Source organism: Artibeus jamaicensis, unplaced genomic scaffold (genome assembly GCF_021234435.1).
Source record: "Artibeus jamaicensis isolate MK-2021 breed Jamaican fruit bat unplaced genomic scaffold, CSHL_Jam_final scaffold_11, whole genome shotgun sequence".
Classification (NCBI taxonomy): domain Eukaryota; kingdom Metazoa; phylum Chordata; class Mammalia; order Chiroptera; family Phyllostomidae; genus Artibeus; species Artibeus jamaicensis.
The window spans coordinates 856280-871586 of record NW_026522027.1 but is presented as its reverse complement, the minus strand read 5'-3'; the positions used below and the strand labels follow the sequence as shown (position 1 = coordinate 871586).

General features: G+C 40.2%; 1 protein-coding gene across 1 annotated transcript; it reads left to right on the top strand.

Annotated features, from left to right (window-relative positions):
• Positions 1-218: 218 nt before the first annotated feature.
• Positions 219-2825, top strand: LOC128625915 (carcinoembryonic antigen-related cell adhesion molecule 21-like). Its single transcript, XM_053655734.1, has 3 exons — positions 219-282; positions 1170-1523; positions 2545-2825. Exons 1-3 carry the CDS (start codon positions 219-221, stop codon positions 2823-2825), a joined length of 699 nt encoding a protein of 232 aa, XP_053511709.1.
• Positions 2826-15307: the final 12482 nt, after the last annotated feature.

Genomic DNA, 15307 nt, shown 5'->3' with positions numbered 1-15307 from the left:
AGGAAGGCAGTACTGGTTAGAAGGAGCAAGGGTAGCAAAAACACAAGCAGTGAGTGAGATGGTCAGGTGCATACTCCCTGCCCCCAGCCCACATGACAAGCTCAGCCCACAGGTAGGACACACAGCATATTGCACCATTCTGGACAGAGTTGCCTGTAAGCACCAAGGAATCTCAAGCTTCTCTCAAAGAGGCAGCCACAGAGCAGACAACATACACCATGGGATCCCTGTCAATCTCTACCCACAGAGAACTTGTCCACTGGCAAGGGCCCCTGCTGGTTGGTGAGTAGGAGACAATTTCTTGGGGTAGTAGGCTAAGGATCTGACACAGAGACTGGCTGGAGACTGTTAAAAATACCAGTGCTCTGAGAAAAGAGGGAAGGTTTTTGTTTGTACCTGAGGGTGAAGGAAAAAGACCAGAGTAGGAGGAAGAAGGTGGAACAGAAAGAGGAAAATCTCATAATCTGGAAGTGTTAAGAGGCAGGAAAACCTGTATCACTGTTTATTTCTTGTTATTCATCAGTGAGTATTGAATTATGAAAACTGGTAATAACAATTAGGATTTATGTCAGAAAACACCAGAAAAATTCAAGCAAGGGTATTAAACATCATCTTTACTGAAAACCCCAGACATGGGCAAATAAATCTCTGGAGTTACAGCACTCATTCATTCATCAACATGTATTTCCAGGCTGTTGCAGTCACTGAAGTTACAAGAGTGCACAAGCCCTGCTCTAAAAAAGCCCTTTTTCGATTGAGGAGAGAGGGCCAAGGAAAGGTGAAGGGGTGAGGTCAGGGACCCAGAAATCCCATGGAAGTAAAAACAAAGACAGAGAAGGACATGCCAGAAAGTGGAGGCAGAGAATCTTTAGAAAATGTGGTCAGCAAATGGGTCTTTCAAAATTGACCCTGAGTGTCAGCATTGGTCTAAGCACAGTGAGGAGGTGACCAAGACAAACACCTGGAGAATAGCATTTGAAGCCAAACAAATAACAGCTTTAGAGGTGCTGAAGTAATGGGGGTCAAACTGTTTATCTTGACAATGAGAGACACACACTCAACTGCAGACCAAGGCTGAGAGATAAAGAGACCTACTCAGGATCTGGGGCCTCATCTTTCTGTCCTAATACACAGATACAAATATTGATCAATTTTTTCTTATTTTCTAGTTTTACTCTTAACATTCTGGAGTCCACCCAGCACAGCTGAAGTCAGTATTGTGTCCACCTTCACCGTGGAAGGAAAAGATGTGCTTCTGCGTATCCTCAATAAGCCTCCTGAAATTGTAGGCATCGTGTGGTACAAGGGGCACACTGCCAACACAAACAACGTAATTGCATTTTTTGTCCTGAACCCATCAGGTGAATATTTAAGTGGTCCTGGAAACAATGGAGATATGATAACTGATGATGGATCCTTGCTGTTGAAAAATGTGACCATAAAGGACACAGGAATGTACACCGTACTGGTCCATCTTCCAGGTCAAGAAAAAGACATAGCATCTGGGCTGCTTTATGTGTATGGTGAGTGTTCTCTCTCTAATGCCTGGGGAATGGGTGAGGTGACTCCTACTTCACACACAGGACTGACAACACTGGACACTACCTCCATTCCACTCTGCATTTTGTTTCAGGTCGAGTTTTGACATTTAATGCAGGATACACAGAGTGCAGACAAACTTCTTAAGATTTCAGTTCCCTTCCCAACTTGCAGCCTTGTGGAATCTTACCCATCATTGTCTAAGTGATCAGGCATTGGGGGTCAGATATGAGAAATGAAGCACAAATGGTGTTCCTGCCTGGGAGATAGGCTTTGCCTTCTTAGTGGCTTATGGACCAAAGGACACTCACTGCACCTTAGCAATGGGGGTGTTATAGCTTCTGAAGCCAGGAAGGGTTACTCCCAACATCACCCCATTTTAAAAATATCAATTGTAGCTGTTAGGTGTGTGAAACCTACTATTTGCTGTTCTCAAATGTGATCACAAGAAAACAACTTCCATGTACATCATAAAGCACAAATAAGTTGAAGACAAGGAGGAGCCCAAGCACTTCTAGGACCCAAACTCCCCAATTCAGCCTGTTGAAAAATGTTACAAATGCAAGGGAATGATGAGAGTGACAGGTCTGATTAGATTTCAGTCTTTGGGAGAATTAGCACAGACTTCAGGAAGCACAAGTCTCAAAGCAGCCTAAGTATAATGCAGCCCTGATTTCCCATGGGAGAACTTCTTTACAATTGTGGTCCTCGTGCTGACTCACCTCCCACTGGTTTTCCACATGGCTGTTGAGCTACATTTCCAAGTCCTGAGAAGTGGTTCCCTAACTCTTTTTGGTTATATGGCTCAGAAAAGAGGTACGGCTTTCACTTTACATAATGTCACCTGAACTTAGACAATTTTCTTTCTGCAAAAGTCACCATCACACTCTGGCTATACTTTCATAGCTCACTGTGGACTGTGAGTGGTGGAGATCTCTGAAGAAGCAGCATGGCTCCATGTCTCAAGCACTATATCAAAGATTCATGTTGTCTGTTTCTTTACAGAGCGTAGAAAAGGGCCCGGCCTCCGAGCCAGCAGGTACTGGGTAACAGAGAATGAAGATGAGGTGGCCTTGACCTGCTACACAACTGGTCTCTCCATCCAGTGGCTGTTCAATGACACGGATCTGAATTTCACAAACAGAATGCATCTGTCTGAAGATAGGAAATTACTCACCATAGACCCAGTCAAGAGAGAAGATGCTGGGGTTTACAAATGTATAGCCAGTGACCCCTTTAGGAGGACTGAAAGTCATCCCCTTGAACTGCATGTGCTACATGAGTGACATTCCTTTCTTTCTCTGTGTTATTCAATTCTAAATTAAGTTTCCTTGCATTATCATAATATATTTGTCTGCAGGTGAATAGTTCTTAAAATATTTATATTAAGTCAATAAACACCACAAATATGAGCTGAAGTTGTCATTATTGACTGAAGGTCACATTTTAAACCAGCCCCTGCCTTTATTTGGTTTCATTTGTATCATGACCACAGTGGAGTTAACACTGTTTCCTTATGAGGATGAGCAGTGGTCCTATGATAACCAGCAGGAGCAGGTAATCAGCACACAGAATCTGAGCTCTGTCACATCTCCATGCAAACATCAGGAGGCACCTGGTCACAGTTGAAGACAATGGGAATGGACACAAGGAAACCCATGTGGGTAGCAACACTGATCATAATCTTATATAGCTATCAAAAAATTTCTAGTCTCCAGTATTGTTATTTATATGTCAGTATAACTATTTGATTAGTTTAGTCCATATCTGTTCTTTCTGTTAATAACATATAATTACAAACTTTGGTAATTAAGTGAAGGCTTTATATCCTATGTCCTAGTTCACACCAATGCCCATGCAACTAGAAATGAAACTGTAGTATATGAATCTAAGTTCGATGTCTTGGTCTTTTGGTACTTCCTGAAAAACAGTGTAGTACTCAAAGCTGGTGGACTACTGGTGAAGTGGAAGATTGAAGCTGCTTAACCTCAAGTGATAAACTCCCACCATGTGCTCTGTATAAGAGACTTCATCAGAGCAAACCAAGTGGTAAAAGTCAGTTCCTCTGCACTTAGGTAACTAATGAGGTCAAATGATGTGATTTCAGCTACTTTGTGGGATGAGGTAAACACTTCTTCCTTAGGGATTTCATTAAAAGAGAGGGAATGTTACTGTAGAGAAAAATAAGATGTGGAAATGGAAATTTCCAGAAGCACAGCCTTATGGGAGATCTGATTCTGGCTCTGTTCAGGGACTCTGGGTTCTTTTGTACCTCTTTATAAATTGCAGTAACTGATGGAGATGAAAAATCGGCCTTGGCTGAAAAAGATGTAGTTGTGTTTCACTCCACTGTGCAGAAAGCAATTTTGTTATCAAACAGAGGCATTCATGTTCCTCAGAGTCACTGACTTTTACACAGGTTCTTCTTGATTGCAGGCCTTTGACCTCCACACTTTTAGAGCATTTTCTTCAGAAATGAAATCGCAATTTGTGATTGCATGTAAGGAACTGCTGCACATGGTGTGGAAATGTAGCTCAGCTTCCACATGAAAAACCATTGGGGAGTGAGTGACACCTAGAAAAATGGCCATGGAGAGGTTTTCCTTGAGGAATCACACTTGCATTGGCCCTAGGCTGCCATGAGACTTGCTTTTGCTAAGACTCCCTCACCTTGAATTGAGGCAGAAAGTGCTTACTGTAACTCCCCAAATTCTGTGCTAAACATCCCAAGTATGGAGTGTAACCAGTTCAACCACTTGTTTCTCTGATCTGTAACATCCTTCTCTTTGATGTAATTAGCAACATTCTTTCTTTGTTATCTGCAAAAGGTAATCATAAATAGGTGATGGAGGAGGGTTTGGTTAATTAAGGGAGCTCAAGATGGGGCTGAGGCATACAAGTAAGGGGCTGACCTAAGTGATGAGGGAGGGACCACTGGAGCTTGTGCAGTTAAGAGAGGGGGGCCATTCTCCCAGTCTAGGATGGGTATGTGGGGAGAGACACACACTCAGGAGAAATAATAAGGTTTTGAAGACTCAGATTAATATTAGTATAAGAGGGAAAACCATGTGTACTAGGCAAAAAATATTATGAAACAGAAGACATAAGATAAAAATCAAGGGAGAGATGAGATTAGCTTCCTGTTGGGGACTAGGATTCTGAGGAGTGATGAAGGTTTGTAAAATTGGGGGCACCATGAATACAGAAATCTTATTCAGGGAGGAATTTGGAGTGTGTGGTAGTAAGGCTAGCAGAGGGGCTGTAATGCAGCTTGGCAAAGGTCGGAAATGTAGGACAAGCTTGAGGTAGTGTACAAGGTTGAAGGTCAGTGATGTCCAGTCTCTATTTTAACCCATGGGAAATATTCGTAGCAGACTCTCAAAGTGTAGTCTGAGGGCCACCATTTCCACATGGCCTTGGATAGCTGTGATTAACTAAAGCTCAATCTTATAACATAAAATATGCCTCAGATGAGTCAACAAGTTAGACATAATTTAGTGGATTTTTGTGTTAGTAGGTTGCTTAAGTGCCTGGGGAGAGGCAAAAATAGTCGCTGGTGGTGTGTGTGTTTGGGACAGGGAATTGAGGGCCAGAAAAACCTCAGAGTTGAGACTTTGACTTCTTTGTTCACAGTGACTTTGAACTTCCTGTAATTCCATGGTAAAAGCTATGTGACAGGTCCTTTGATTAAAGAGAAGGTGTTACAGGTCTGGGAAGGACTGTGCCAGAGGCCACGGAACCCAGGCAGCCTGGCGGCTCTGCTGGCACCTGCATCCCATTCTGGTAGCCTGGCTTTTGCACCCCCCTGCACCCCTGCCCACAGATAAGTTCTACTGCAACCAGAGTAACTGGTTTAGTCAGTTTAAAACCAACAAGGGAAGTTTTTTTTAAATTTTGTTTTCTGCTTTTTTATTTGTTTGTTTGTTTGTTTAGTAATCTTATATATTTTAAATTTTATTATTGCTTTATCTTTCAATACTTTGTTCCTCTCCTTTCTTTTTCTCCTGTGTTAGTCCTTCTTCCTTTCTTCCCAAACTTATCATTTTTCATCCCTCCTTCTACCTTTTATTTCGTTTAGTTGCATCTGTTTGTTTGTTGCTTTGTTTTCTTTTATACACAGGAGAGACAAACAACTGGGAACTGTGAAAAGACCAGAGTGGGACTCAAAGAGGGGTATCTCAACAATAGAGAAAGACAGGCAAATTTCACTTTGCAATAGCAGAGAAGCCGCAAGTAGCTGCATATTTGTATATTTTTTATTATTCTCACTTCTTTTATATTTTTGTGGTATCTTTGTATTTCTCCTCTTTCTGTATTAGCCTCTTAGTCTTGGCTGGTTATATTGTATTATTTGACAGGTCTCCTCTGTTCTTTCCTCCACAATGTATTTCTAATTTTCTATACCTCACGCCTGTTGTTTTTCTTTAGCACACTACCTGAATCTCTACATCCTCTATTCAGAGAGATCCTACAGAGTCGGTCATATGATTGTTGCTCTAATATTATTGTAAATAATAGCTGTTCTATACTATTGTAAATACTTCACAACACATCTCCCAGATCTTAGCCCACTGTACAGGTTCCTGAATTCTATTACTGTAGTGATTAACTCTACACCTATAGCTCACACCTGTAGCTCACACTCTACACTTATTTACTATTCTTTACTCTCACCTGACCTCAAAATATGACCATTTTCAAACTCACTGCTTTCTAGTTCCAACTCACAAGCCTTCCCTTCCCCCCAAAAGGCTAATCTTTTTTCCATCATTTCATAAAAGTGTCAAGTTGGGTTGAAGATTACAGTTAACACTATATATACCCCAAAATTCTTCTATCTCTTCTCTACTTTCTATGACTGTGAATAACATAAAATATTCTTTTGCTGTTATAAACCATTTTGCATCCACATCCAACTGCTCACACACACACACACACACACACACACACACACACACAAATAGGAGCAGGTGGAAGCAGAGAACATCAAGATACCTGCAGGAGACTGTACCACTTTATTTCACAGGTATTCTATGACAGAGGCTCACACCATAAATCCAGGGAGTCAGAAAAAATTTTTTAAAGCTAAGGCTAACAAGAAGAGTCTCAAAAACAATAGGAAGACAAAGAAACAATCCCAAATGAAAGAAAAGGCCTAAGCCTCAGAAAGAATGATAGATGAAATAAAGGCATGTCAACTATCAGATATTGAATGAAAAACACTGGTTATCAGGAAATTCAAAGAGCTCACAATGAGCTACCAGAAACTGCAGGGGAGCTACAATGAACTCACCAAAAACTATATGAACATGAAAAAAGAAATAGAAACTATCAGCAAGGGACAAGAGAAAATGAAAAATACAATTTCTGAATCGAAGAACAGGGTAGAAGGTATCAAAAGTAGGATCTATGAAGCAGACGATTGGATCAGTGAGATGAAGGACAAAGTAGAAAACATCTCAGAGAAAGAGCAAGAAAAGGAAAAGAGGCTCTGAAAGACTGAATAGCAATTAAGAGAAATTCAAGACAATACGAAACATAATAATATCTGTATAATAGGAATATCTGAAGGAGAAGAAGAACAAGGGATAGAGAACATATTTGAAAGAGTAATGAGAGAAAATTTCCCTATCAAACATTTGATAAACATTTGTTTGATGAACATTAGATAAACATTTGTTTGATGAACAATCAAAATGTCCCCTGAACACTCATACACAATATTTCTTATTGACTAAGACAATACTGCAATTCCACAAAGTTACCATGAGTGCAGAGGTCCTTGTAAACCCAGTGTTGTTGTAGTGACATCAGGTCCTCTCTGGAGCATTGCTGCTGTAGGTAATTTTGGAACTAAATTAAGTTAAACCTAAAAGTACTTGAATGATACTGAAACAGAATAAATTTTTTTTTCAGTAATAATTACTAATAGCATAAAAACTAATCTGAGACATGAGGTGGGGTCAGAAGACTAGTTCTTCCTGAAAAGCTGTGGATAATATCATAGTGATAGGGGAGTAGAAGAGTTGGAAAATTATGTTTTTAAGGTAGAAAAGTTATAAGCCTAGCAAGTAATGTATATGTTAAAGCTTTTGTTTCTGAAACTACAGATAGATAAGGACCATCCCGGTTCCTGGGAAAACAGCCCACCTCCTGCGACACTGATAAAGATTACCAGATGGGGAAAAGTGCAGGCATCTAAGTCTTTGTGTTTCACGGAGTGACAGAAGACCAACTGCCCCTGGGAGCAGTTAACTGCTTCAGACAAGAATGTTGATGCTTCTTCTATTTAATCTTGTTACAGAACTGAGGTCCAAGGTGGGGGGCAATATTTGGCCCGCTAAGGGATGCCAAAGACTGTTACAGAACAACAGCCCCCTCCCCTCAAGGAGGGTATACTAATACCATCCATACTACCTACTGGGCTCATCTGTCTGCTACTGGAGGAAAGACATCTTTCAATGCCAGAGATTTGTGGGGGAAAAAAGGTTTATTTAAAGGTATACAGACATAAAGTACTGACCCAATGTCCCCACTAAAATATCAAAGTCCTTTAGAATAATCACAGATGCCCACAAGGCTTTCCTCTCCCCCTTCCCTAATTAGGGATACTGTAACTCAGGAAAAGAAGCACACCTCCATGTTTTAGGTCGCTGGCACCTTCAGCTGTGTTGCCATCAAGGCAGGATCTCTAATTACTCCAAAGCCATGTGACACCTTCTGATGGTCCACTGCAAAAGAGTTCTTTTACCCTTTTTCCAGGCAAAGTCTCTCCTACTTCCCAGGCCATGTGGTTAAAGGGAACACCCAAAAGCCACATGGGCCACTTCTACCAGAGCTGCAGGGGTCTGCACTCTGGCCAAAGCTGCAAGGTTCTTTTTTTCACATGGCTCCAGGGTTCACCCTCTCTGCCAGAAGCGTGTGGTACTCTTTGCTAAAGCTACATGGTGATTCTCTCTCACATGGCTGCGGGAGTGCCCATTCTGGCCAAAAGAGTGTAGCTCTCTCTTCAGTGGCTGTGGTGTTTGTGTTTTAAACCCCCACTCCAGTCCTCCTTTTCAGCCCCACTTCAGATTCCTCCTACAGTTGGCTACACCTGCCAGCCTTCCTGTATATTTGAAGTTTATTGAGCTGCCATCATGAGTCTGGGAAGGCATGGCCCCATGGTGTGGAGCCACTTATCTCCAAATTATCACACATGTGCTTTAATTTGGGGGACCTGCACCCAGTTATGTCTTGGGTGGAAGTTACTTCCATCCCCCTGGCTCAGAACATAGCCACAGAACATAGCTATATAACGTATCTATGAAGCCAATTAAAGGTTATAGATATGGCCCTGGCTGGTGTAGCTCAGTGGATTGAGCGCGGGCCTGGGAACCAAGCAACCATGGTTCGATTCCCAGTCAGGGCACATGCCTGGGTTGCAGGCCAGTTCTCTCCCTCTCTCCTTTCTTTCCCCTCTAAAGATAAATAAATAAGATCTTGAAAAAAAAGTTGGCTTCTATGTTTAAAAAAAAAGGTTATAGATATGTTAAATGACCATGTGGGAGGTTAGCTGCAAAGCCTTTGCTCTACAAAACAGCTCTCAATGGCCCTGCTCCTTTTGTCCCTTTGCCCAACTTACACCTGTGGAGGGGGTAAGGGGTGAGGACATCTTATATGTCTTTCTAATATTTCCTGGACATCCTGAGTTCTGGACTCCATTCCAAATCCCTTTTTGAGGCCCCCCTCTTGGCTACACCTTGTTACAATCCTTCCTGAATTTCAAAACCCCTCATTTCATTTTGTGTATTGATTGGTATAAAAATGTTGACCTGAAAAGAAAAGATAAGCTGGTCTGTTAGGGTATGAACCCACCATCTTCTCACATCACAGGCCATCTGAATAAACTACCCATAAATATTCAATCATTGTCATTCCTTACTGGGTTGGGTAGGGAAGGGAAGCTCAAAGGCCAGTGTCTTTTCTGGTTTTGTATTTTGGCAACTCCATTCCAGGGCAGACTTTCAGACTCTGGTAAGTCTGGGTATGCGGCAGGAAGTCCTATTGGCTTCCTGGGCTGAAAGGCCTGGGAGTGTGGATTAGGAGAATTCCAAGCATCTGTCAAGTGATTTCATGTAGTGATTCTCCCCCTCACTACTGTCACTTCTCATTGTTTATCATGTTTGATTAAATTGTTAAAGTTTCTGTTTTCCATAATGGTTGTACCAGTCTGCAATCCCACCAACAGTGAACTAGGGACCCCTTTTCCTCACAACCTCTCCAACATTTGTTGTTTGTTGCTTTGTTTAAGATGGCCATTCTGACTGGTGTAAGGTGGTATCTCATTGTGATTTTAATTTGCATCTCTCTGATAGCTAGCAATATTGAGCATCTTTTCATGTGTCTTTGGATCCTCTGAATGTCCTCCTTGGAGAAGTGTCTGTTCAAGTCCTTTTCCCATTTTTTAATTGGGTTATTTTTCCTCTTAGAGTGGAGTCGTGTAAGTTCTTTGTATATTTTGGAGATTAAATCCTTGTCTGAGGTATCATTGGCAAATATGTTTTCCCATAGAGTTGGTTGTATTTTTATTTTAATACTACTTTCTTTAGCCATGCAGAAGCCTTTTTTTGTTGAGATCCCATTTGTTTATTCTTTCCTTTATGCCCCTTGCTCTAGGGGACATATCAGTAAAAAGTTGCTCTGCGAAATATCTGAGATTTTCTTGTCAAGGTTCTCCTCTATGATTTTAATGGTTTCAAACCATTTATGGAAAACAGTATGGAATTTTCAAAGAAAACTAAATATGGACCTGCCTTATGACCCAGCAATTCCATTGCTGGGACTATATCCTAACAACACTATAATACCAATACAAAAGAACCTATGCACCCCAATGTTCATAGCAGCACAATTTACAATACCCAAGAGCTGGAAGCAACCTAGGTGCCCATCAGTAAATGAATGGATCAAAAAATTATTGGACATATACACAATGGAATTCTATGCAGCAGAAAGAAAGAATAAGCTCCTATCCTTTGCAACAGCTTGGATGGAACTGGAAAGCATTATGCTGAGTGAAATAGGCCAGGTGTTGAAAGACAAATACCATATGATCTCACCTTTAACAGGAAGCTAAACAATAAAACAAACTAGTAAGCAGAATAAAAACAAAGACACTGAAATAGAGAACAAGTGGGCAGTGACCAGAGGGGAGAGAGGTCAATTTGACCCTGAATATTGGACTGCACACGTAGAGAAAGGTAAGGTCTGGGATTTTAATGAAGGACCCTATAGCAGATAGAAAAAAAAAGAATAAGAAAGAAGCTATACTGTTTTCCTGAACACTTAGTAGAGCCAGTCATAAAACATTTGCATGAGGCCACACAGGGGAAGAGACTCATTACCTACCTATGTCAAATTGTGGCTCACAAGTCCTGGAATTTCTAGAGCCATAGGAAAGTAATTGCTAGATGTGTTGTGTGCAATAAGAACAACCCATGACAGATCCCCACCAAAGGAGGGAAAGAAAGCAATACCAAGGACAGTGTCCACTTGAGAACTGACAAATAGACTTTACTCACATCCCAAAAGTCTGAGAGTGGAAATATTTGTTAGCCTTTGTTGACACATTTTTCAGAGTTGGTAGAAGCTTATCCTACTAGAATGGAGAAATCCTTGCTGGCAGTGAAAGCTTTACGGAAAAAAATAATTCCTCATTTTGGCCTCTCTGGCACCATCCACAGTGATAATGGACATGCTTTTCTTTCAGAAATTACAAGAGAGATTATTAAACTTTAGGAATCAATTAGAGACTCCAGGGAATGGGCACCTCAGGTTTCTGGGAAGCAGAGAATATGAATCACACTTTGAAGAAAAATATAGCAAAGCTGTGTCAAGAAACTGATCTCCATTGACATAAATCTTAGTCTTTTGCCCTGCTCAAGGTAAGGGTGACTCCTTGAAGGGAGATTTAGTTGAGTCCCTTTGGAATTGTGTAAAGATCGACATTTCAGGTCACCATTGGGGTGACTAGATTAAAAAAATGTAGCCATGGCTGGTGTAGCTCAGTGCACTGAGCTCAGGCCTGTGAACCAGAGTATCGCAGTTCGATTTCCAGTCAGGGCACATGCCTGGGTTGCAGGCCAGTTTCCGGCAGGGGACACACAAGAGGCAAACATACACTGATATTTCTCTCCCTCTCTCCTTCCCTTCCTCTCTAAAGATAAATAAATAAAATCTTTTAAAAAATGCATGTAAAATATGTAGAACATTTAAGTTAGACCTTAACAGTGATGAATGACCTTGATTTTATTAAAGACTTCTCTTTCACAGGTTTGCTGTGTTCCTTTGAGCCAAAGACTAGGTGCTACTCAAGATTTGGGTGACAGCATCTACAGAAGCCAACTAGCATAAAAGTAGGCTGGACCGTGGGACATACTCCTCACAACCCCCATTATGGTGAAGCCGAAGGAAATAAATTTTTGAACTCATCACACCAGAGTAAAGAAAGCACTGGAGGAAGACCTGAAAGTCATCTTTAAAAATCAATGACTAATGTTCTCTTCAGTATTTCTTCTTTAACCCCTTGTTATGACCAGCTTATTCCTTTCAATTCAATTGGAAGTATTTGGGTATATTTAGCAAAAATTGTTCTGAATATTTCTGACTTTTGCTTTGCAGGAGGAAGTTGTGTTGAATAAACTCTCAATTCATGTCTTATAGGTGTCTTTATTACTTTGGAAAACCTTAGAAATTATACTGTATTTGAACACATGGAAAAAAATGACTTACTTTCATATTTATAATTGTGGATCAGTGGTAACTCTAAAAGACAAGGAAATGTTTTCCTTAAAGGTCACTAATGTAGCCCAGCTGGAAAGTGTGCACCTTTTGTCAACTGTACTAAAATTGTCTTGTGCTCTCAGCAGGTGTGAAGGTGAAATGCACCACCCCCACTGACGTACCTTATGCTTATGCCCGTGTTGAATTGCCCACAGAATGGTTTCTGATATATGGGATGACTGTCTATTCCTATGTTCCAGAAAACACTTCTAGGGGACCATGCTGTCTTGGAAGATTGACAGTTTTTATGCCTCATATGATGCACATTACCGGGGTTTGACAAGATCTTCCAATCTTGGAATCATTACAATACCTGATTGTATCATTGACTTATGCCTTTTTAGCTCTGCTAAGTATGTGTCTTTAAATATATTTGTAATGGCAGCCATGGTAACCTATTTGAGTATAGAAATAAACATATTTGTCTGCACTATGTCAAAATCTTTGAATGCCAACTTGCAAGCCACCAGGACCTTTAGTCAAAAACTAGGAAAAGTCAGAGAAGCAGTACTGGAAAATTATGCAGCTATACACTACCTTATTTTAAGGCATAATCATAGATGTGAAGAATTTAGAATACTTTGCTGTTTTAACCTAACTGGTAGTTCACAGCTCATAGACCATAAAGTAAAGCAAGTAAATGAGGTGGCGTCCAAGATAAAACAAAGAGAGGGATTCTGTTGTATTGACTGGTGTAAAATAACCTCCTGGCTTCCTAGAATACCTGCTCTTTTAGAGGCATTTATTGTTTTTTATTATTTTCATTTTCTTCTGTATCATAGCTTGTTGTTGCATACAATGTGCCTCCTTATGTAAGTCTGCAATCAGGTGTTTCTCTAGACCCCACGACTGGAAAGTCCAATGCCAAGTTACAACCTCAACAACAAAATGAATACTTCCATATGAATCTGATCTCATGAAAATGAGATAGTTAAGTACTAAGAGTGGGGAGTGAATGATAGGAAACACAAGAGTTGAAAATTTTTAGTTTAAGGTAAAAAGTTATAAGCCAAGCAAGGAATATATATGTCAAAGCTTTTGTTTCAATCTCTGGCATTGCTTATTGGGTCTGGTAGTGACAGGAAGCCTGAATGCCAGTGTTTTCTTCGGGTTTAATTTCAGTGGGCAAATAATGTAATGCACTTGTATTATATGGCCTGTTTATAATATTCTCACTGTGTCTATCTCCATAATTTTCTGGATTGTTAAAAGATACCAAATGTGCAGTGAAAACTTATCTAAAAAACTTTAAAGTCTTTTAACATCCTTTAGCCAAAATGCCTTTTAACATGAAATTTACTCCTCTTGGTAAACACATAGCTTTTCTCCTCATTAAGTACATATTGGTCACCCTATACATCTAAAACAAAGGGACACATAGATCAACCTTACTAAAATGAGACATTCTGCATCATTATCTAAAAATTGTTAATCAAATTATAACAAATGATAAGTTAGTGATATTCATTTCACAGGTGCACTGCTAGGCAATAATGTTGAATTCAAACAATGACATATTTTGTGTAATGGAGGAGACATCAGTTAAAGATGCTCCCCACCATTGTTGGACAAAGCCTTATCAGGGTCTTAACAGCCAAAGAACACATGCCCTTGTCTCTGATTCTTGCTTCTACTCATCACAACTGAACATATTACAAGAATGAGAAGTTGCTGATATCAGAGACAGACAGCTATGCCAAGACATTGACAAATGCTTTGTAACTACATACTGATGTGGAATATTATAAATTTGAATGTATTTACCTATCTTCTAATTTTAGTCATAATAATAATTATAGTTGCTCTTTGGGCTTCTCTCAAACACTGTGTATATAGCACACCTGTTAATAATTTCTAAAGGTATGTGATAACTTTTATTTTACCAAAAATGTTCTTTGTATGGTTTTTCTTTTGAGGCAGGTTAGTAAGAAGGTAGAAATATTCCTTTGCAAATGAAATGGGGAAGTTAAGAAAGGTGGCTGAACAAACTGGTTGAGCAATTTACAGCTGGATGCAAAAGTTTCCCCAGGTGAAAAGACTCAGGTCCATAGCAATAAATGAAATGTGCTGGACCTTGCTTTCAGGGTGGCCTTTCCTCTTCTGACATATAGCTGCTCATGCCATTTAGACCTTCTGGCCTGGTACTGACCAAGTAGTGGAGACCACACCCTGAAAGGGCACACCTGAAAATGCTGATGGATAGATATTATTTTGAGATCTTCCCTGAGACTTCCTCTCAAATTTTCACCTTTTGAAATCAATAAAACTCAACCCAGATTACACTGTGTGTACTCTTGTTTTTATTTTTATAATATTATATTTATTCATTTGTTTATAGTAGATGACCGAATGAAAGAGAGAGAAACATCAACTTATGAGGAGAAAGATTGATAGACTGCCTCTTTCATGCCCCCAGCAGGAGATGTGGCTCAACACCAAGCCCTGTGCTCTCATTAAGAATCAAACCAGTGACTTTTCAGTTCATAGGCCAATGCTAACCATTGGTTAACTATCCAGGGTAGTCTGCAAACTTCTTGAGGTACACCTATTGAATTGTTTTTGTTTTTTTTAAAGGAGGATCAATTTCCTTTTTTTTTAATCTGTAAGGGTTTCCCACAAGACTTGCAATAAGGAAGAATGGCAGCAGCAGCTTGTTCCAGGCAAACCCTCTAAACCTTTCTACAAGGCCCCTTTTCTGTGATTCTGCAATAAGCTGAAAGCAGCCTCTCCTATTCTCACATGTTTCCTATAATGTTTTGAGAGAATCAGAGCAGGCCCACCCAGTCTCTCTTCTGATTCTCCTTTTATTCTAGGCCCATCCTTGTGTCACTTTCCCCTACTCAAATAAATATTTCTTCAAAATCACCTGGGCTTGTTTTGTGAAATTCTTCCTGTACAAAGTCAAGAATCCATGCACCACTCACTAACCTTAGGAAAACCTTCC

Bases quoted from the DNA above. Each gene is read 5' to 3' on its own strand.
- LOC128625915 (XM_053655734.1), top strand. From the start codon at position 219: ATGGGATCCCTGTCAATCTCTACCCACAGAGAACTTGTCCACTGGCAA. The intron at 283-1,169 runs GTGAGTAGGAGA...CTTATTTTCTAG, and splicing joins GCAAGGGCCCCTGCTGGTTG to TTTTACTCTTAACATTCTGG. The intron at 1,524-2,544 runs GTGAGTGTTCTC...GTTTCTTTACAG, and splicing joins TGGGCTGCTTTATGTGTATG to AGCGTAGAAAAGGGCCCGGC.